We start from the raw sequence: 22283 nt of genomic DNA, 5'->3' as shown, positions 1-22283 counted from the left end.
GGAGGTGAGGGGGAGGGCAGGGGACTCAAACCCAGACGAGGACCTGCTGGCGGCTGCAGGAGTCCGTCTGTCCCTTCCTGAAATAAACAAAAGTGCAGCGTGTGCAGGTGATGCACGTCTGTCAGAGCGGGAAGTGATGAAGAAGATGATGAAGAAAAGGAAGGAATTGAGCAGTCAACTGTGGTGAAGCACGGAGCCGTTTATTCCTCAACCGACACAAGCACACTTTCGGGTTAACCCCCACCCTCAGGCAGTCCCTCTGCAGTTTTAGTGCATTTACAGGCATACAAACATCTGAACAAGTAAAGATCTGAACTCCTCTGCAGTTTTTCAGGCACATGATTAAACGTTTGTGCAACATGATATCTTGACCGGACTAAAAAAATATCGCACAGAGTAGTTCGGAGAGTGAACAGGTTGCGGCCGCTCGTCTACATTCAGAAACACAGACCGAAGCCACGGCAGGAAGCACACGCAGCGCAATGCAGCCAGGAATAAAGAAGCACTCGCTGCTTTTATTTAATTGAAAGTAGAGTCTGTTCAAACACTCGCATCACACGCTTCAACAGTCACCCGAAAATCCACCTCATGAGTCGCAGCAGCAGCAGAGGAGGAGGAGGATGAGGATCTATTTATGAGTTCTCGTCTTGTGTCATCGCTCCTCTGCTTTTAGTATCATAATGAGAACTTAAAAATCTGGTGGTTAAAGGCAGAAATAATGTGACCTGTGAAAGCTGTGAACAGATAAAAGTCGGAGGTGCGGAAACAGAAGGAAGTAAATGTGACGACAGCAGAGTTTTTTTTCTTTTTCCAGAAGAGCGTGAAAACTGGTGGCCTGGAAAGCTGGAGCATGGAGGAGGCCCCCCCCCCCACCACCACCACAGAGTCTTTGAGGAGGAGGAGGATGAAGAGGAAGAGGAGGACAGGATAGGGCTCACAGGTGGGTCAGGCTGTCGTTACCGTTCTCCAGGTTCTCGCTGCTCTCGTAGCAGCCCGAGTCCCGTGGGGAGTCTCCCAGCAGGCCCCGCCTCTCCTGCAGCAGCTTCTCCTGGGAGCCGCCGGACTGGCTGCTGCGTTCTGGGTCGCTGCTTCCTGCAGGGCACAAGGCCGCCACCAGGGGGCAGACGGTCACACCGGGGGATCAGGGAGGAAACTGTGTGTGTGCTCATTTGGTGGTGGTTATTGGGGCTAAACATTCATGCATGACATAGCTTGTTTTTTTTCAGGACAGTTGAGGCCATTTAAATCCTTCATCGTTCAATTAGATAATACTTACAGATTTGTTATATTAGCCTTTATATCAGAATTTTTTTTTGTTGTTAAATGAAATTGTTTTGTTTTTACAAGTATCTCACCATTAAGTATTGTCAGTAGAGATATCATTTTATAATTGTGTAGAGGAGATTTTCTGGAATCTGTTAACATCTGAACCATGTTTGTGGGACACTGCAATAAAAAATAAATTAAAAAAAAGTGCTTAGTGCCTGAAGGTACAGACGTCAGCGGTGATTTAAAAACTGGATTACTGGAGCAACCACGATTAAATCGGATGGAACTTTAAAGTCAATATTCTCTGCAACGCTTCGTCACACAGACGAGGAGCTGACATTGAAAGAAAGCTCAGGTTGTGAAGTTTTATATGAGATCTGCTGCATCTCTCTATGAGGAATACTTGTGAAATTCAAATGAGAAGAACGGGTGGGAATTTGGATGCAATGTGCAGGTTCAAATTAAGGATGTAATGCTGGAAATAATTATAAAGGTTCGGCAAGCAGAAAGAACGAGCATCTGCAGTGACAGAAGTCTCCGCCTGCCCAGATGTGTGTGTAAACATCATGTGATGTACATCTGAGAGCCTTCGACCCACCATCGTACTCCTGCAGCAGCTCCACGGCCGTCAGCAGCACGGCTCGGTGCTGAGAGTCTCTGATGTTCAGCTCGTCTAGGTCCTCCTCCTCCAGCAGCTTGAAGGTGTCCAGATCCTCGTAGCCGTTGAACAGGAAGGTGGGGAGATGCTCCTGTGGAGCAGATGGAGGAGAGGACGGAGGAGAAGACGGAGGAGAGGACGGATGAGGGGATGGAGGAGAAGATGGAGAGGACGGAGGAGAGAATGGAGGAGAGGACGGAAGAGAAGACGGAGGAGAGGACGGAGGAGAAGACGGATGAGAGGATGGAGGAGAGGACGGAGGAGGCACAAACAGAGACAGAACATTAGAGTCAGAGGTGCTGGGAGGACAGCTCCGCGACAGGTTTTCATCACGTCGTGACGTCATTACTTTGAGGTTGATGCGATCCAGCAGCTCTTCCACAGACGTCGGTTTGGGCTGTCGGGACTTCCTCCTCCTGTGCGTCTTCTTGGGCTTCACCTCCTCCTCGTTCAGGACGTCCACATAGATGAACTTGAAGGTGCCAACCTTGCCATTGAGCATCCCCATCCAGGTTCCCATCGGAGGCTTGCTGATGATGTCGATGACCTCTCCGCTCTGCGGGAGGAGATTGGAATATCGATGAGTCTCTCACACAGCTCCTCTGTGTGTGTATGTGTGTGTGTATGTGTGTGTGTGTGTGTGTGTGTGTGTGGTGTTAGGAGGCGTACTTTCAGTTTGAGAGAGTCTGTGTCGTACGGACTCGGGGTGAAGTCGGTGTGGACCAGAGCTCGTCCACAGAAGGGTCCGCGATACGGCAGCTCGTCCTCCTCGGCGTCCTCCGACTTCACGCTCTCCCTGTTGCTGTTGGAGGAGTCAGTGGTGCCGACTGTCTGCCCGCCTGCAGGAGGAGGATGAGTGAGGTCCAGAACACAGCGCTGGGGAACACTGATGAAGATAGCTCAGACTCAGACTCACTCATGGAGCTCTGTCCGCTCAGGGAGCTCCTCAGGCTCTCCACCGACCCTCCCGGCTTCAGCTTGGCTTTCTCCAGAGAGTCCGAGTCCATCTGGGGAGAGTGAGGGCAGCTGGGCACTCGGTCCGGGCTCGACTACAACACAGAGGGAAGAGCAGGTGATTCACAGTCTTCATCACGTTACTTTCCACCTGTAAACGCCTCTGAAACCGACCTGCTCGGAGAGAGAACAGTGGTATCTCTTGGAGATGTGCTTCCTCATCGTATCTCGCACTGACTTCACTTTCTTTCCGAGGGAGATGCGAGACGCCTGCGGAGATTTGACGCCGTCTGACAGACCATTGCCCTCGCCGTCTTTGTTCTAAGTGACGCAGAGAAGCACACGTACGTAAAGAAGATGAAATGTATCTTGAGAGTTCAGGCAGAAGAGCGGGTACGTACAGTGTTGTTGCTGCCGGAGACGCCGGCGAGCACCGAGCGGCTGGTCAGGTCGAACCCTCCGAAGCTGCACGCTCGCTGCGAAGAAACAAAAACAACAGGAAACCAGGTGAGTCTGAAGTTTAATGGAGGATATGAAACTATTTCTGAGCCGCAGCACTGCGCAGAGGAGCAGCAGGACAGGTGGGTGAGACAAACGAGTAGAAGACGGTAGGTGCTGCTCCCTGAAGGAGTCAGAAGGAGCTGAAGAAAAGCCTGAACGCTGTAACTCTGACTCACATCCGTCCGCGGGCTTCGTTCTGTACTGTATTAAAGTATTAATGATGTCCGACCTGCTGGTTCCAGTCGTCTGCACTCACCCCGTGGTGACTGAGCGGGTTGAGGACCCGGTGGCGGAGCTCTCCGTCGGTCACCGATCGTGCCATCTTGTGCTCCTCCTCGTTGCAGCCCTCCGTCTCGGAGAAGGACGAGCCGCTGCCTTCGGCCACCGCTCCGCCGCCCGTCTCCGGGTGCGCGGGACTCCCGCCGGACTTGCCGAAGGCCTGGGAGACCCCGTGGCTGCCGCACGTGTCCAGGCTGCTGGACGAGGGCGAGGTGGTCAGGCTGTCGGAGTCGCGGCCGTAGACAAGCTGCTCCTGCAGGGCTGCGGCCAGCGAGTCGACGGGACAGACCGCAGACTTCCTCGGCGGGCCGGAGTACAGGAAGAGGCCGGCGTCGGCGGGGGAGAGACTCTCTGCACTCTCTGCAGGGGGGGGGACGCACAGAGGAGCGAAGTTAACCGCCGACCGTTTCAGATGTAAACACCGACACAGGTATCGGCTGCGGCGGCGACGTCTCGCCCGGCCAACACATTGGGAAGGTGAACATTAAACTTTGTAATCAGGCTGAAAATAATCAGGGATAAACACGGTAACTGCTGTTATTACAATCCATACATGCAAACAGTAATCAGGCCTCACGCAGGATATCTTCTCCAGACTCGACGTCACGTTTAGCCTTTTAATGACACCGCGAACACCGCAAAGCCGGGAGTTTGTATCAGCATGAAAACTGTCTAACTCGTTTCATCTTGCAACAAACAGCACAAAGACTCTCAGTAAGTACCGTCGGCTGCTCCGGGCCTCTTGAACTCGTCGATTCTGATCAGCTTCTTCTTCACTTTCCGAGTCGAGTTGACGAGCTTGTGGAGCCTCCTGAACGTCACCGTCTCCTCCTGTTCGGTGTCGGACAGGTCGCAGGGCTGCCGGGAGGAACAGGGGAGAACTGGGTTTGTAGACAACGTGGAATCTTAAGAGACTGACGGACTCGATTCTGTGGTGGAAATCATGGCACGGGCTCAGGAACACTGCTGAAAACCAGTCTGTGAACGCAGTACCTCACTGCATCCACAAATGCAGGTTAAAACTCATTCGAAGTGGAAATCATGGACGGCGCATCCTCTGGGCTACAGAGGAGAGGGACCATCCAGCTTATTGTCAGCGCATAGTACAAAAAACAACATTAGTGACCGTTACTGCCATCAAATTCAAAATGAGCAGATATTTTTTTATAAAACAATAACATTTCTCGGTTTCAACATTTGAGGTGTTGTCTTTGGTCTATTTTCAATTAAATACAAGTTTACATGATTAGCAAATCATCACATTGTTTTTATTTACACAAACTTACACTTTATTTGTACTAAATGATGATGTGAACTCAACTTCCTTCTACATATTATTTTTCAGATGTGTTCGTGCTGCGGCTGCTGCAGACACCTGCAGTAGAAACCTGCATTAGCTAAGAATAAATATGTGGTAGGAAACCACAGTGAACTGTCTGCTCTGGGTCACAGCACACTTTCTATACGTGGGAACCCGAGACGCTCGCTGCCTGGAAATCACACTTCAGCATCGTCGGAAACTGTCGGTGGTGCATTCAAAGAATCGAGTCACACGCGCACGTCGTGCGTTCATCAGCTGACCAAAACATCCCAGAATACTCATAAAAATGCTGATAATTAAATGAGAAGAAACGCTCTATAATCAACAAAGGAGCGCAAGGGGAGTCCCGCCGCCAGAGAGAGTGGAGGCGAAGAGAAAGAGTCCGGCCATCCAGACGAATCTGAAAAATGTGGCCTGAACCTGAGCCCCCTAATCACCCCACTCGGGCACAAAAGAGCTGCGGCCTGCATAACAGGGCCGCAGCTCAATCCTCCCGCTCACCGCAGCACAATGGGGGGTTAGCGCTTTCACAGCGATGAATAGAAGTCTGCCTCGTGCCCTGCGGTGGGGGAGAGGGCCCAGAGCTGCAAGGCTTTAGAGGGGCCCCAGTTCATCGGTGGGACAGGGACACAGCGAGAGAGAGAGAGAGAGAGAGAGAGAGAGAGAGAGAGGGCTGTCAACAGCTTGGCGGCCTGGCACCGCCTCATCGCAGCCTGCCGTGATTCAGCACTAAAGCCAAGACGCCCTCCGAGCCCGGAGACTTACGGTGCAGCTGAACGACTCGTTTGTGTCGGGCCCGCAGGGGTCGCTCCACTCCGCCGGGTCCGACCTGCACGTCTGTCTGTTCTGGACCTCAAATTCCTTCAGCTGGGAATAAAAAGGAAGAGCCTGTTAGTTCGTGAAGCTCGGTGACCAGCTGATGTGGGATTCATTCTCAAACGGCTGGAAAACGGAACGCTTTACAGAACCTGTCCGAGCGAGGTCACGCACACAAACATGACGTCATCTTCATCAGGTGACAAGCCACCGCAATAATATTTACATTTCATTTTTTGAAGCCTTCCGGTTTGCCTCAAACTTCGTACATCCCGTTTCAAACGAATGCTTACTTTCCTGATTGAAAATAATAACATACAGAAGGTCAAAGGTCAAGTCACAGACACGTAAAGTCGTGACACCATACCCGAGCCAGGGCTTCCTCTATGGAGATCATGTTCTCCTTCACCATCATCATCAGCTGGATACGCTCTTCGTCACTCATGGTGACCTCACTGGCCACGAAGCCGACGTCATCACCTGCAAACGGCCAAAGCAAACAGAAGTGACACCGCTGAAAGCTTCATTTTACTTTAATTATAAGTTAAAGATGCTGATAAATAATTCCTGTGAGCAGAAATGGCATTTGCGTCTCACCTTTAGAAATCTGACGCACCGCTCCTCTCTGAGACTTTCTGAAACTCTGCCAAAAAGACTTGTTCTTTCTCTTCCCGTCCCATTTACCTGGAGAGAACAACCATTTAAACTTTTAACACACACACACACACACACACACACACACACACACACACACACACACACACACACACACACACACACACACACACACACACAATCTACAACAGCAGCAGCACAAAATCAAACACATTTGCGAGCAGCAGCATTTAGTCCTCCACACTGTAATCGTCACTGTTATTGACTAAAAACCTCATCTTCTCGGGGGGAGGCGCATTACTTTGCCGCGATAAAGAATAAAAACACATTAAACACACGATCTCACCTCCTGATCCATCATCCGAGCTGGATTTGTGCACAGGAAACCTGAAAATCAAACCGCACGTTAACTTCCTCTTGAAGTGTTGAAATGCAGAATCAAACAGACAGAAGGCTACCTGCTGTCCAACGTTATCTTCTTCATTGTCCCTGCTCTCCCACCATCTCCCTCACGCAGCCTGTCTGTCCTGTCCGTCATCACGTTAATAATAATAATAATAATAACTTTAAAAAAAAGAAAAAGGTTTCGAATTAAGAATCACAGAGAGCGAGCGGCGGCGCTCTCGCAGGTGAGTCCAACTCGTGAAGAAAGACGGACGAACGGCTGCTGGCTGACGGACGGACGGACGTCAGAGCTCTGCGGCCATCGCTGCAACAATGAAGCCTTTTTCTGTTCTGATGGTTTTTACAGCAGCGGTGGCGCTAACGTGACCTCTGCATTCCCCAAACACTTTCACCCTCCCTCCCTCCCTCCCTGTTGTCTCTCTGCGCTGTTTGTGGTGTGTGTCTCTCAGCTCACACTTGTTCTGGTAACTCGGTTTCAAAAACACATTAGACCTCCCTGAATCGAACACATTACATTTGATTTTGCGTTCATGTTTTGATTGTTCCCGATTTGTCAGTGTTGTTTAAAGATATATAGTCGGTCACGTTGCTTTAATATTTGGCAACTATAATACATTAAGCAGTCTAAAGATTTGATTTATTAAAAAAAAAAAAAAAAAAAAAAAAAAACGTTTGGACGCTCTGTAAAATGTCAATAAAATAAAAAATACAAAAAAAGAATGGGATAACATTTCACTTTCAAAACTCCATTAACTTGTCTCCTCAGTTCCCAGGCGTTTACAGAGTGTTGTTTAAAGAAGAGGTGATGCAACATGGTGGTAAACATGATCCTGTCCCAGCTTTTTTGAGACATGTTGCTGCCATCAAATTCAAAATAAGCTTTTTTTTTCTTTTTTAAAACAATAACATTTCTCAGTTTCAACATTTGATGTTGTCTTTGGTCTATTTTTAATTAAATATGGATTTACAGAATTTGCAAATCATCACATTCTGTTTTTATTTCCATTTTATGCAGTGTCCCAACATTTTTGGAAACTTTTTTGTGTCTATACAGGGTTAAATTCATATGCTTTGTCTGGTTTAATTTTCTTAAGAAAGATTCAGTAGATGTTTCAGACTGTTAATCATGTTCTGATCAATACGATAACTCCCGATCAAATTTATCGTGTAGATGTTTAATAACACTTCACGTATTCCAGAAAGGAACACAAGAACATCCCAGAAACTAAGAGTAGTGATGTCTCACTCTGTGGAATCTTCAGGAAAATATAAGAGCTTTTAAAAAGGGAAAGTCAATCAGCTCCCTCCACTGTTACTGTAACATTATGTTCTTCTTCCACCAGGGGGCAGTGTAAGTTCTCCTGAACAACACAGGCCTTTAACAAGAGGAATTCAAAGGTTCCTTAAGGAACCTGATCAGATCAATATGCTGCTTCCTCATTAGTCATCACCTGAATCACTTTCTGATGACAAAACATAATTAGTCAAAAAAAAAAAAAATCCTCCAACAGACACAAAGGAGGGAAGGAAGGAAGTTCATAGATGTGACACCAGGAAACCGGAAACGGATCCAGGTTCTAAAAGTCATGTGACTTAAATCAATCATAACTACGTAGAGTGTAAAAACTCAACACCACATCTTATTTATCATCTTACTCATCCCTTAAGTCTGTTCCTGCAGCGGCTTCTCTCTAGTCATCAAAACTGTGTCTGAATATTCATTCAAATAGAATAATTTTGTTTTTTTAAATGGGTTATTTACCTTCTCTCCGTCTCTGGAGTCGATGTGGCGCTTCTGAGTCCCAGAGATTCCTTTAGGAGAAAAGGAGATTTTCTAAAAAAAAATTGCGATGTAATTTATGGATTTGTAAATTAATTTCTTGCATCAAAATTGCAGGAATTAGCAAAATGTGATTTTATTTTTATTACCACCTCCCTGCTAAAGAGTTATCTGTGCTGACTACCTGTGATAATAATCCTGTTGCACATCACCGAAATATTTGACTCGGACTGCGTTTTTTTCTTTGTTTTGGGGCTCAAAGTGATAAAAAGTGTCTAAAAGTGACACATCTTTCTAGAACAGTCTGTGACTAATATAGAACACGAAGGCTTCATCTGCTGTCAAAATAAGAGCTTTACATGCTTTTTAAATCACATCCATTCAACACTAAAACAAAGTTCAGTCTCTTACAGCTGGAAGTGTGGAGAAAACTCATTTAACATATTCCTCATTCCCATCATAAGACCACATTTCCCACAAACCCCGTCACTTCCTGTCGTCACAGCTAGCTAGCAGCAGTTTGTTTTGATGGTGAGTGGAGAGGGGGCGGAGCCTCGGTGGTTGGAAACAAACACTTAGTTTTGGTTATAAAGTTAGTTTTATTTTGAAAGAAGACTTTATGGTGTAAGATTTTCAGCAGAGCTTCTGTTGACGACAGTTTTTGAGTCAAAATTGCAGGAACTTGGCCAAATTACAAATCTGCTTGCTTTGCGATTGAAAGATCACAATTTCCTGGAGGGACTGTAATTTAACGGTAACCGAACCCCACGCCTCCTCTTGGTCATATTTCAAAACAGTGAAGTGAAATCTGAAGGCTGCGTCTCTGTCACACATTCCTCCTTGGTACGTTTCTTTCACTCTGAATAATCTGAATAACTTCTCTTATCGGCTGACGCAGAGAAGAGGAAGAGGAAGCTCACGCGCTCACCTGGATCTCAGAGCGGAGCTGCACTGACGTGGTCATCAAGTCAACTTTTCCCTGAAACGCACAGGAAGTTGGAGGAGTCAATTACAGGGTTGTAAAAACAGACATAACCTCAAGTGACTGCGGCTCTCGCTGTGGAAACGACAGCAGCCAGCGGGGGTTTGTTTGAATTTCAGGAGTTCACTTTGAGGGAACATGTTCCAGTTTATTCATTCTGAAAATGATATTCATTTGCAGCATCAGTAAATGTTTCACACCCGGTGCTGCAGATTAAAGGCTAACTGAGAGGAGTTCAGACATTTAATACAACATGCAGTGAAGTTTAAAAAACGGTTTGACATGCCAGGAAATAAAAAATAAAAACCACTCTCGTGTGGCCGAAACTGCTCGCCTGCACAAACTCTAATATAAAGTGTTCATTTTTGGACGCGGCTTCATCATCTCCTCATCTACCTCACCAAAGCTGGTAAAGACACCTCTCTTTATGGGAAACTGTTCCTTTAAAGCTGCGGGGAAATAACTGCTGACGAGACGAAGACTCACCATCTCCGCGTCCTGCACTACTCTGCGTCTCCGCAGCTCCTCCATCCTGTCGTACACGTCGCTGAGGGAGGTGCCGTAATACTGCGAGTACTCCTGAGCCAGTCCGTCCAGGTTCCCCACCGAGCCATCCTGCAGGAGATAAGAGGGGCGGGGATGGGGGGAAGGGAGAGAGGGGTTCAAACGGTGAGGGCGCAGACCGGAGGAGGGTGACGACACTCGGCCAGAAAAACTCTGGCTGATAAGCCATTGTTTGAGACTTTCATAACCGTCAGCACACGCAGCCGGGAAGCTCGGAGATAAAGCAGCACACGCATCCAAGCCGTGAAACCGCCCCTGTCTTCGGCCGCTTATTGTCTTCCTGCCCGGCGACCCCATTCCAACCCCCCCTCCAACCTCCTCAGGCCTGATCCTCCGACCCCGGGAGGCCCCAAGTGACGCAGCCCGCTCCGCTCTCGGTCATCGGGACTCGACCGGAGAGGCCGCGGGTTCCGTAAATCATCGGGACGCGTCTTTGTCCTGGACGTCACCTCTTTTAGTTTCCTGCGATTGTAAAAACCTGAATCGGATGTTCTTTTCTTAACGTGTTGCAGAAAACTAAATTATAGAGTTTGTGCCGAGTTGAATGATCCAAAGGTCTTCGGTACACGACCCGGCACGTGGGGGGTTTGTTTCCTCTGCAGGACAATGACTCAGCATTTTACAACCCCCGTTTCTCCTCCCCAAAAAAGTTGGGACGCTGTGTGAAATGTAAATAAAAACGGAATGTGATATGCAAGGAACAACGGCAAAAATCTTCGAGCCCTCAAGCAGCACTGCATTAATGATTCTGTAGTGGAAATCGCTGCATGGGCTCAGGAACACCTCTGAAAACTACCGTCTGTGGACACAGTTCGTCGCTGCGTCCACAAATGCAGGTTAAAACTCCACCACGCAAAAAGGAAACCAGATTTAAACATGATCCGGAAACGCCGCTGCCTTCTCTGGGCCCGCGATCTTTTAAGATTTGAAAACAATTTGAAATAATTTCTGGAAATCATGGACGCTGCGTCCTCCAGGCTAAAGAGGAGAGGGACCATCCAGCTTGTTATCATGCGCTCGGTTAAAAAGGCAGCATCCATGATGGATTAGCGCACATGACACGGGTAGCTTGTACATCTGCGAAGGAACCGTTAATGCCGAATGATATTTTCGGGTTATGGAGCAACATATGCATCATGCGTCTCTTTCAGGGAAGGTCTGGTTTGTTTCAGCAAAATGATGTCGAACCACATTCTGCACGTATTCCAACAGCTCGGCTCCGTGGTGGACCGGCCTCCTGCAGTCACCCACTGAAAACATTTGGAGCATCATGAGACGAAAAACACGACAAAGGAGACCCCGAACTGTTGAGCAGCTGAAATCCTATATCAGGCGAGAACGGGACAACATTTCACTTTCAAAACTCCAGCAGCTGGCAACGTGATTGTTAAACTTATTGCTTTGTTTGTTTGTTGGCTGTATAAAATTATAAAAGCTACAGAAGTTCAGTGCACAAACAACAAAAAGCTTGTTTGCAGGACGGTCGGCCGTTCCACCCCGTTCTGTGCGAGTGAGTCATCGTCGTCGTCATCGTCATCATCATCATCATCATCATGTTTCACTCACACAGAGCCCTTAAGCTATGCAAATGAGGCATCTGAAAACAGGAACAGAGAGACTGTGGGCTCCCTCTTCTCGTGTCCTGACAGACTGTGACTGGCTCGACTGTCCAGAGAAGAGGCCCATTCATTGGCTGAGCGACGTGCCCTCGGGTCGCGGCCACCTCGAAATCTGGCTGCTTTTCACGCCGTGCGGAGACGAGGCCGAGGCTGACAGAGGAGCCAACGGAGGGGCCGAGCCGCGGCCGCTCTCTCCTGCCTGCCATCAACGGGCCCATTGTAGCTTGGCCACATGATCCCGCGGCGGCAGCCCCGAGCGTCCAGTAGACACGCCGCGTGCATGCGTCCTCCTCACGCTGCCGCACAAACGCACGCTGACACGCTGACTAAACAAGCACAACTGGAAACGGGGACTATGCGAAGAGCAGCCCGAGATGGGAACCGCAGAGGAGAGTGGAGTCACGTTTCTCAGGCAAACGAAAGACCACCACCATCCTAACCCAATCTTCTGAGAGTGGGGGGTGGGGGACGACTAATGAGGGTCTTTACAGGTCCTCGGTCCCGTCACTCACACCTAGTGAGACACTTACTGACCCTCTGTGAACCAGGTCAGGATGTGTGTCAGCAGATTTTCTGATCTGTCCTCCTCTGACTCAGATGTTTGTCTTGAGTCAGTTTTTACAGTCTGAGAGCGGAGGCCACTTTGAAGGATGTACAGGGAATTTGTCTTTAATACTAAAGATTCAGACGAAGTAGAAGTTCAGTCATCTCCAGTTTAACTCAGAGTAGAGTTGTAAGAAACTGTTTCCCACTGAGAACTAAATCTTCTGAGATGCTTTACATCCCCAATTAATGTCCCCGTTACCATCCATAACACATATTGAACATCTGTCAATAAATCCGGCAGCTTCGGGTTAAATCAGACGTTTCAGTTCTAAAACATCACTGACAACTTTCTACTAAATAAAAAGTACCCACAGACGAACTACGAACAGCGCATAGAAAAGTTACCCCGGAAAGTTTTCTACGGAAAAGAACCGAATCCACAGAAAAGTGCCGGTTCTGACCACATTCGGTACCACATTCCAGAACAAACCCAGAAAGCACAACTCACCACGCGCTAAAGAGGCTCTGCAGCTCCGCTCCGATCTGAAAACTTCAGCTGAGAGAGCGGAGGACAATACATCCTTAGGAGGAGGAGGAGGAGGAGGAGGGTTGTCCTGCTCGCATACATTACAGGGCCGTCTGGGTGGAGGGGTGGGTGGGTCTGTCACCACATGTGACGCGTGTGCTGCTGGGTGGGGCGCTCCGCTCTCTCCAGCCCACAAGGTCCAGCTGACTCAGAGAGTGAAGCTTCCACATCTCAGAGCTGCAGCGGGACGCGTCGGGATCCGTCTCCCTCTGATGACACGTGTAAAAACCACACACCGACTCCGTGTTCCATGTTTCTTCTTCGTCGCTCCTCCTCACGCAGAAGAAAGATGACTAAAAACATAAATAGCTCTTCACAGAGAAGCCTGCCAGCAGCAGCGCGAGATCCACACTTGTCCACACTCGTCTGACCACGGAGCTCCAGCAGATGGCAGCAGATAGTCACTTCAACAATAAAAAAAAAAAAAAGCTCAGTGAGCTGCTGATGGAGGCTGAAGGCAGAAAGTGAATTAAACACTTTGGATTCAATATTTGGAGAAGAAGCAGCATCTTTTCCTGCAGATCTGATATCAATTTATTGTGTATTGGTACGTTTCGGGGCGCTGACCTCGTTTGCTTGCGGGCTGACGTGCGGAGCATCTTTCTCCGGTCTGTAATCTTCCCGGTGAGTAGCAGCAGGGAGCAGCGGCGCCGAGGCAGGAGGCTGCAGATTAAACCGAGCCGCAGATGGAAGGTGAAGAAGGTGGAGACGGTGGAGGGCGACTCTCAGCATGCGGCGCCGGAGGGCCGAAGCAACCCGCGCCAGAAAGGGCAGTTTTTCCGGCTGGCCACTCAGCGGCCTCACCTCGGTGCCCGGGAGGAGTCGGGGCCCCGGGCCGCGGCGACCTCAAGGCTTCGCTCTGCGCGCACGTTCAGATTGAACGTCTGTTCGTCTCTGAACGTTGGCAGCAGACGGGTTTTCGCAAAGTAATTCGTCTGAAGCTTTAAAAGATCAGAGAAACTGCGAATCACCAGGTTTTTACTCACGAGCCGCTCGTCTGTCTGCAGCAGAATCGAACCAGACTTCACTCATCTTCTCCATCAAAACTAAACGAGTCCAAACATTTAAACTCGCTGCTTCCTGTCACGTTGACGGTTTGTATTCATCTCTCTGCAGTCGATTAATAAATCTTCAAATGCATCCTGATGCCAAACTGGTGTAATCTCTGCGTACTCATTGAGACTGGGACCCTTTCAGAGAGCTGGTTTGGGAAGTTAAAAAAAAAGACAATAAACCCTCTGATGTTCTGCTCGGAGATATTTTTAAGAGCAGAAGTATTCTGCAGCCTTGAAGTCTTCTACATCCACCAGGACATCAGTGCTGCGATTTCTTTTATGTGCTCATAAAACCCAAAAACGGTGAGAATGATTTGTGTCCCGGAGCTCCCCGGGGCCTCGTCCAGCCCGACAGCCCCGAGGCCCCCCCGAGAGAGTCGGAGAGGATAAGTGGAGGAGCAGCAAGCGGCCGTGTCTGAGCGGTTAAGTGGATTCTGACAGGTCCCTCTGCAGGTTTGATGAAGAGGAGGGTGACGCGCAGGATGTCAGCCGCGGAGACAAGACGGCGCGAAGAAGAAGGGTGTGAAGGGCGAGTGAAACTGGAAGGCAGATTCAACAGGCAGACAGGAGGCCCAAAGCAGACCTTCGGTCTGCACGCTGCATATCTGACGGATCAGCTGAAAACACACAGAAGCTCTACAAAGACCCGGTTCTGAAGACCCGCTTCATTTTTCAGTTAAACTCCAAACTGTGTGTTTGAGGTCCGAGAGGTTCTGATGGTTCTGGTGTGGATTGTTCCGCCTCTCACCTCCCTGCTCGGGTAATTACTGCCAGCTCACAGCCTCTGCATCATCATCATCATCATCACACCCTCCCCCTTCCTCACAGGACCACAACACCCACCCATCCTCCAGCGAGATGCCACAAAGGAGTCGGAAGCAGCTGTCAATCATGAAACATGAGCTCACGGCGGCCCAGAATGAAGTCATCCTCATGGTGGTGTGAAACATGAGTGAAAACACCTTCCGGACTTCTCCTCTTTTCAAACACACAGCAGGAAGAGGGAGACCCGACCTTTGACCTCAGACGCAGAGTGAACAGTGGAGACTCCATGAAGTTCACAAGTGAGATCAGCAGGTGAGCTAAAGGCGCTGCGTGTTGCTTATTGTCAGGATTCGTGAGTGTTGATTTGAGGCGACAGCTCAAAGATTCACAGACAGATTTCAGAGCAACCGCCAGTTCAAAGGGTCTTTGATGTCCACCAAGACAGACGAGTGGAGCCGGGAGGCAGCAGGCCGCATTTTAACCCGAGCGCTGGCACCCATTTCAAACCATTACGTTACCGAGGGAACGCCCCGAGACCGAGCCGACGGCGCTCCCGGGGGCTTCTGGGAGATCCGACCTGCTCGAAAAGTTCCAACGTTCAACGAGGACTGTTCTCACCGATCGGACACGTCTCCCTCCGACCGCGACACCTCCTGTCCAACTGCATTCACCTCCTTGTCTAAACTCCGCCTCCTCATCTAAACTCCGCCTCCACTTTAACAGAAACCGCGTCCGTTAACGGGAGCTAACCGCGACCAAGCCGAGCACACCGACACCACGAGGGTCGACGGGGAGCCCGAGAGCACCTCAACACTCGGAGGTCGGGCTGTCACCGCTCGACAGACTTTAAACCCGTGAGTCTTAAAACATCCCTGCTGACACTAAACCTCCAGAGTTTCATGTATAATGAACTCTGTTGCTGTTTAACGTCTTCACCACTTAAGAGATTGGACAAAAGAACTGATTAAATCTACATATGCACTCACTCTAATAGATCTGTTCTGAAGCGTTTTGACTTTCTCACAGCAGCGTGATATTTATTTTACTCAGGACGAAAAGTGAGTCCGTCCTCATTATTACGCTTTCTTACAATCTTTTGTAAACAGTTTTCTTTCCCTCTCCTGCGTTCATCTCTCTTCATGTATTTTCTCCATTATTTCCTCGAGAAGTGTCCAGCTGCAGTCTGATGTGTCCGTTTGCTTCACGGTGCATGAAAAGAGGCCGTATACCGCATTATGTAACGCAGCTTTTAGCCAGAGGATCTAAGTTAAGAACTAGGACGTTGAACATGGACAATAAATATAGATTAATCACATGCATTTCTGTTTCATAGGTGAAATACAGGCCACGAAAAGGAAGAGTGCACCAACTGCTTGTACAATACGATCATAGAAACCTGTTTTCTAATGCAAACGGTCGTGTCCTGTCGTATTTCACTCACTGATGGTTGGGAATGAGTATGAATATGTTTCTGCCACCTTAGGGATCACAGAGGGGATTCTGATTGGCTGTGAGGCCTCACAGGTGAAACACCTGTCCTCCAGCTTCCCGTCACCGCCAACAGAAACGCCTACTCTGCTTTTTTTTTTCTCTCTTTCTGCGACTTCCACATCCGACGCGTGCAGACATTTTACATTCTCCAAACACGCAGAGGGTTAAAACTGAAGTGAAATCAGGAGCCAGACTTCGAAAACAAAACAGAGGACGACTTTATAGTTTCCTTCCAACCGTTCCAGCCTGAGGCTTCTGAGGGGAAAGAATTGAATGCAAGTAAAGCCGCCTGCTGCATAACACCTTAATCTGCCCTCCTGAGAGAGTCTGCATTTCATTTCCGTTAAGCGGACGAGGCGATGTGGAAGCGCCGGCTGAGTAGAAGCCGGATCGGAGAGAAGCCAGAGGAACGAGCCGAAACATCCGAGATGATGCAGCGAGCATGGACGCAGGTGAGCGGACAGTTTACAGGTGAAGGAGGGAGCAGCTGTTCGTGCGGCTCGATCGTATACGAACCAAACGGGCTGATGAGCAGATAATTGCGATGATCACGCGCGCTTGTAAATAAATCTCTTCCTTTGAAAACACGGCTATTGTAGGAATGAAAAAAAAAAAAAGAAAAAGTGATGTGATGGAGGCCTCCAGGCTCACCTCAGGTCTTAAAAATGACATCAAAGCCAATCACAGACTGAAATATTCTCTATGGGCACGTCATCCACTGGGCCTCATCAGCTGAAGGTGAGCGCCGCAGATGTCGTCCAGATGTGTGCACACGCGCACGCACACACAGAGCAGTCAGCAAGGGTCTCAGAGGGAGACAGGAAGTGATGTAACACTCAGGTTAAGCTGCTGTTGTTTCCAGAGAGTCAGTCGTGTATTGATGGAGCATGAAGATGACACGAGGACATCAGTGGAGCAGCTGTCATTAGTGGCAGCAGTCCAAACACGGGTGTGGGGATGGGGTGGGGGTTGGAGTGGTGGGGGGGGGGGAGGAGCACAATGAAGACATGGAAATATTATTATGGAATCAGCAAATAAATAAGGATGCAGGCAGCCTAAAAACAGGTTTATTTGCAGTTAATCTGCAGAATCTCAACAGCTGCTCGTATAAAGATTTCACCTTGTAGGACAGAAAAAAAAAGAGGACGGACGATATGCTGCACTTTTATCTTCTCCAAAAGGAGGCCGACGATTAAAAACAAAGTAATCGCTATAGGATAAAAAAAAAAAAAAAAAAAAAAATTCCCTGTGTGTCACAATCCAGAGTATGAAAACCATAAACATGTCACGTTCCAGAGATAATGAGATAGTAGATGAACACAGTCACGTTTCCCCTGTGGACTTTATTGGCCACCGAGGACGCCGTTACGCGATTAACGTCTCGGAGGAGCAATGGACGCCAGTGCAGCAGATTGTAGCCGTGACCTTGACGAAGACGACAACCTATTGGACGTTAGGACACGTGTCTGCGCCGATCTCCGCCCGGAGAACGGTGTTTGATGTCCCCTCGAAAGGAAAATCTGGATAACATCCTTGTGTCGAGATCTGCGGTAAACACATTTAATTATCCAGAAAGAAAAACACCTCTCCGAGCCAAACGCCCACGATAATAAAAACCCAGCTGGAGGCCGAGAAGAGAAGCTCTCGCTCAACCTCCCAGATTTACACCCGTGGTTGAACCGGTGCGTTTCTGTCCGCGGCTCCCATCATCCATGTAAAATAAAAATGTCTTACACTCGGAATCAATTCTTCCGCCAGGATGACTCCAGATAGGAACTCCGAGAAGCCGAGAGCTGAATGTCAGCGGCTCCAAGCGCCGCTTGTTTACTCCCCGACGCTCCGTCTCCGAACCGTTTCATTACGCGGAGACTAAAAACGTTCGAATTCGCGGCGTCAAAAGTCTGACGATGGGGGAGAGGGGGGGGGGGGGGGGTTCCATGGCTCGGCCGAGCGACGGGTTCAGGCGGATTCACGTGAAATATGAAAGAATGGTGAATGTTGAGCGGTGGATTTGAGACGGCCCTGCAGGAAAACACAAGGGACAAACGGGACTTCTTCCAGGACTCGTGTCGTGCGATTGCATTTGAAGAATCCCAAACAAATAGTACGAACTTGGAGGCTTCAGCCGGGACACGAACTTTAGATGGATGCCGCAAAAACCTCCGACTTGTAACACATGGATGTTTCAGCCGGCGTGTTTATTGTAAAACCTTGTTTTCCCAAAAAGTTGGGACACTATATTTGAATTAAAAAATAGACCGAAGACAACATGTCAAATGTTGAAACTGAGAAAGAGAAGAGGGACCATCCAGCTTGTTAACAGCGCTCAGTTCAAAAGCCAGCATCCGTGACAGGTTAGGGTGGCGTCGGTGCACATGACGTGAGTAGTTTGCACATCTGGGGAGGAGCCGTTAATGCTGAATCATGTATTCAGGTTTTTACACAGCGTCCCCACTTTTTGGGAAACGGGGTTTTATCTGAAACTTTCCTGATTTAACGTTCGCTGCGGTCGGTGAGCAGAACTGTAACGAGTCACAGTTCGTCAGGATAAATTACATGTGACTCATGGTTACATGTGCAGAATAGAAAAAAAAAAAATCAACTTTCCTTTGATCTGTTTGGCTAAATCTAACATTTCCTTGCTGGCGACTCTTCCTCCAAACACCCAGCCCCTTGTGGCCCTGCAGATAAAACCTCATCCAGCTGCTGCCCCAAACACGTTTAAACTCCTACCGACGACCCTCGACCCCGTTGAATGAGATCGAATGCGATTTTCTGTGTTTTGTTGGGAGCCTCTCTGAGCCCTCGGTGATTACAGCATGTCCACAAATCAAAGTGACAATCAGTTCACCATTCAAACCCCGCTGCGACCTTTCTGCTGAATTTAGGATTTAAATGCCAACGAAAGCTTGGCATGGCTCAGAACTGTGACATCAGAACTGGGTGACATTTAGGAAACTTTCTGAAAGATGTAAGCTGTCCTCTTGGATGAGAGTCAAGACGTACGGCCCGGCAGGCTGGAAGCATGGAGCTCGGTGAGTCAGGTGTCTCTGCTTCCAACTGTATTCATTTAATATTCATGAGATGCATGGCTTGGGGGGGGGGGGGCAGCTCTCACCGCTGAATCACCAGGACTCCCATCCACCAGACACGTGGCTGCAGGTCCTGCTGCTCGGCATTGGCCTCATTGTGCCATATAGAGGCTTTTAATTTAGGCTTCTCGGAACTAATCCCTCAGAAGGACGAAAGAACACCAACCGAATTGAAAAAGGTCTGATATAGGACTGATGGAGGACTGACGGAGGACTAACAGAGGACTGACGTAGGACTGACGTAGGACGGACGGAGATATGTTGCAGTTAACGGGCCTTCTGTCAGTCTGCCCGGTCAGACTCCACCAGGTACCGAACCAACACACCCAGGCCGTCACTGAGCTCATGACTACCCACAATGCACTGCTGCAACACTTGTGGTGGTACATCTCTGCAGTTTTTGGAATAAAATCTCTTCTCAGCGTTTCTGACTCAAATAACTGGATGACTTCCCAGAAAGCAGATTGAAATCCCTCCGTACCTCTCCACCAATCACACACTTTAATCTGCTCTGTCGCCACTCTTCTGTAATCTCAGAGGACGGAAATTTAACAATGCAAACTGTTCACAGTGACCCAGTCAGCTGCATTAAAATACCATCCGCCTCCTGTGGACTCTGGTACCTCGGCTCCCCGTCATGCCGCGCTGCCATGGAGATCTGCCTCCTGCTGCATCCACGACAGCACAAACACAGCAGAACACGAGAACATGACCATGGCTCGGCCCGATCAATCGCAGCGCGGGTAACTGAAATAGTAGTTCATCCTGTTAAAGGCATTGTAATTCAATACGGAATTATGGAGGATGTGATTATGAACAGCGCCTGCTGCTCAATCAATGAGGTTTAACAGAAGCTGTCCGGTTCGGCCGTTTCTGTCAGGAGATCGATTCTATATTTACGACGGAGAAGTCGGATTCTGCCGAAAACATTCCAATAAAACATTTCCAGCACGTCCAGAAATCTGAGGAGAGGAGGATGTGACCGATTAGATCTTAATAGATTCAATCGAGCGCGTTTCTTCAGCACAGATGAGCTCGATCGGAGCGTCTACATCCACAACAGGTCGCTGACTTTCACATCAACAATTTATGCGAAGGCGGCTCTGATCAGATGAGGCAGGAAGATGTTTCGGTGGCGGCGTGAACAAGGAGCTCCGCTGACAGACTGTCATGTTCTGGGTCGACCCTACCACAACTCATCTCGGCGAACATCTCACTGAGCCGGAAGATGTTTGTGACGTTCGCGAGGCGGTCTGCTTGCTGGAGGCGTCGGTTATGGATTAGATTCAGCTGTAGGTTTTAATTGTTCTTAAATCTGCAAAGGTTTCATTGATTTATCTCCATGTTTATGTTATCGTTTTACCAGAATATCTTAATTGAATACAATCGTTTCAGCGGTCTTCTGTATCAATAAACAGTCGTGCTGAAAAAATTATGGAGAAAATCGTGATTTTGATTCTGAGCGAAAAAAAAAATCATCATTTTTACGACACGCGTACGAAGTTCGGGATTGAACGGCTGTCCTTCTGCGTAGTGACAACCTGCTCGACCAGGCTGAGCCACAGACGCCTCGGTCTGCAGTCCTCAGCAATGTCATTTACATTACATTTCATTTAGCTGACGCTTTTATCCAAAGCGACTTACAATAAGTGCATTTCAACCATGAGGGTACAAAACCCAGAACAACAGGAATCAAGAAAATACAATTTCTTCAAGAAAGCCAAACTACAAAGTGCTATCAGTAAGTGCCATTTTAAGTGCTACTAAAGTTCTAGTGTTCAAGGTAAAGTCAGAAGAGGTGTGTTTTTAGTTTGCGGCGGAAGATGTACAGAGTTTCTGCTGTCCTGATGTTGGTGGGGAGCTCATTCCACCATTTAGGAGGCAGGACAGCAAACAGTCGTGATTTTGTAGAGTGTTTAGCTCGCAGCGAGGGAGCAACAAGCCGATTGGCAATGCAGAGCGGAGTGAACGGGGCGGGGTGTAAGGTTGGACCATGTCCTGGATGTAGACTGGACCCGATCTGTTCGCAGCGCGGTACGCAAGTACCAATGTTTTGAAACGGATGCGGGCAGCTACTGGTAACCACTGAAGGGAGCGGAGGAGCGGAGTAGTGGGAGTGATCTTGTGTCATCTTTGCAGACAGGCAACACACTGCGGTCGCTTTCTTTCCACTTCAGGCAGAGTCCGACCCGCTGCCAGTGGGTTTCGTCTTAAACAATGTTTTCATCTGGTCCTGTAACTCTGCACCAGTTATATCACATCCTAAATCGGCACGTACAATATCGTGTCTGATACTGTGAAAGATAAAAAAATATGTGCGTCATCCTTCAGATTTTATGATTACCAGAGTAAAGGGTGGCCTGTTAAAGAGTCGGAGTGTCCTCCGTCGACTGAACGACCCTGAAGGCCGAAGATCGGATGCTTCCGAGAACTTCCACTGAGTCGGATCATGATTATATACATCAACTCACATGAGACTGAAATCCATCCGTCTGATGGATATCACTCGACTCTCTGAATATCACTGGTGTGTATTTGCAGGCTCAGGTTTCCAACCTCGGTCTGTGCAGAGACACTTGTTGGATTAAAGGTACAGTACACAAAGAAGAAAGAGCTCCAGGGCTGCAAATAATAATAATTATTATTATTATTGAGCCATGTTCCCCGAGGTGCAGACTAAAATGTTAGCAACTGAAATGTGAAAAGATTCACATTTAAATGACTCGCAAAATCAGCTAACTGATGAATCCACAAATCAGCCATCGTTTTACTTGCATGTATAAAAATCTTTTTAAGTACAACGGAGTTCGTTTAGCCTTCAGCACAGTGTTTATTTAGAGTCCTGCAGCCGCCACAACATTTCCTACACGTCCTCCCTTATGATGCGACCGAGCAGCTCGCGTACGCTTTCCTTATGAAAATCCTCCGGGACTGAAGAAAAGGAGGCTAATGGGCGAACCCGAGGCAAACAAACAGAGATGCACT

At 48.5% G+C, this 22283-nt stretch overlaps 2 protein-coding genes across 3 annotated transcripts in view; one reads left to right on the top strand and one right to left on the bottom strand.

Annotated features, from left to right (window-relative positions):
- Positions 1-22283, top strand: part of LOC138628588 (putative uncharacterized protein C6orf183) — a 70519-nt gene that overhangs the window by 21335 nt on the left and 26901 nt on the right. The gene's annotated exons all lie outside the window — the stretch shown is intronic.
- The window catches only part of sash1b (SAM and SH3 domain containing 1b), a 33624-nt gene continuing 11520 nt past the window's right edge, over positions 180-22283 (bottom strand). Inside the window, exons 3-18 of one of the 2 annotated variants that reach the window (XM_069711684.1) lie at positions 10067-10195; positions 9527-9577; positions 8581-8630; positions 6760-6800; positions 6396-6482; positions 6166-6278; positions 5748-5849; positions 4384-4522; positions 3639-4021; positions 3283-3357; positions 3056-3202; positions 2844-2976; positions 2597-2766; positions 2277-2483; positions 1868-2018; positions 180-1092 (exon numbers count right to left, since the gene is read on the bottom strand). In XM_069711684.1, coding sequence (XP_069567785.1) covers positions 935-1092; positions 1868-2018; positions 2277-2483; positions 2597-2766; positions 2844-2976; positions 3056-3202; positions 3283-3357; positions 3639-4021; positions 4384-4522; positions 5748-5849; positions 6166-6278; positions 6396-6482; positions 6760-6800; positions 8581-8630; positions 9527-9577; positions 10067-10195 — 2136 coding nt within the window. In that variant the 3' untranslated portion in view covers positions 180-934. The remainder of the gene's footprint in view (positions 1093-1867; positions 2019-2276; positions 2484-2596; positions 2767-2843; positions 2977-3055; positions 3203-3282; positions 3358-3638; positions 4022-4383; positions 4523-5747; positions 5850-6165; positions 6279-6395; positions 6483-6759; positions 6801-8580; positions 8631-9526; positions 9578-10066; positions 10196-22283) is intronic. The other variant, XM_069711685.1, reaches the window with a different exon arrangement.

Source organism: Brachyistius frenatus, unplaced genomic scaffold (assembly GCF_029030835.1).
Source record: "Brachyistius frenatus isolate BFR_SWC_R1_liver_20210118 unplaced genomic scaffold, ASM2903083v1 Contig_102, whole genome shotgun sequence".
NCBI classification, from domain to species: domain Eukaryota; kingdom Metazoa; phylum Chordata; class Actinopteri; family Embiotocidae; genus Brachyistius; species Brachyistius frenatus.
This window is presented reverse-complemented; position numbering and strand designations above follow the sequence as displayed.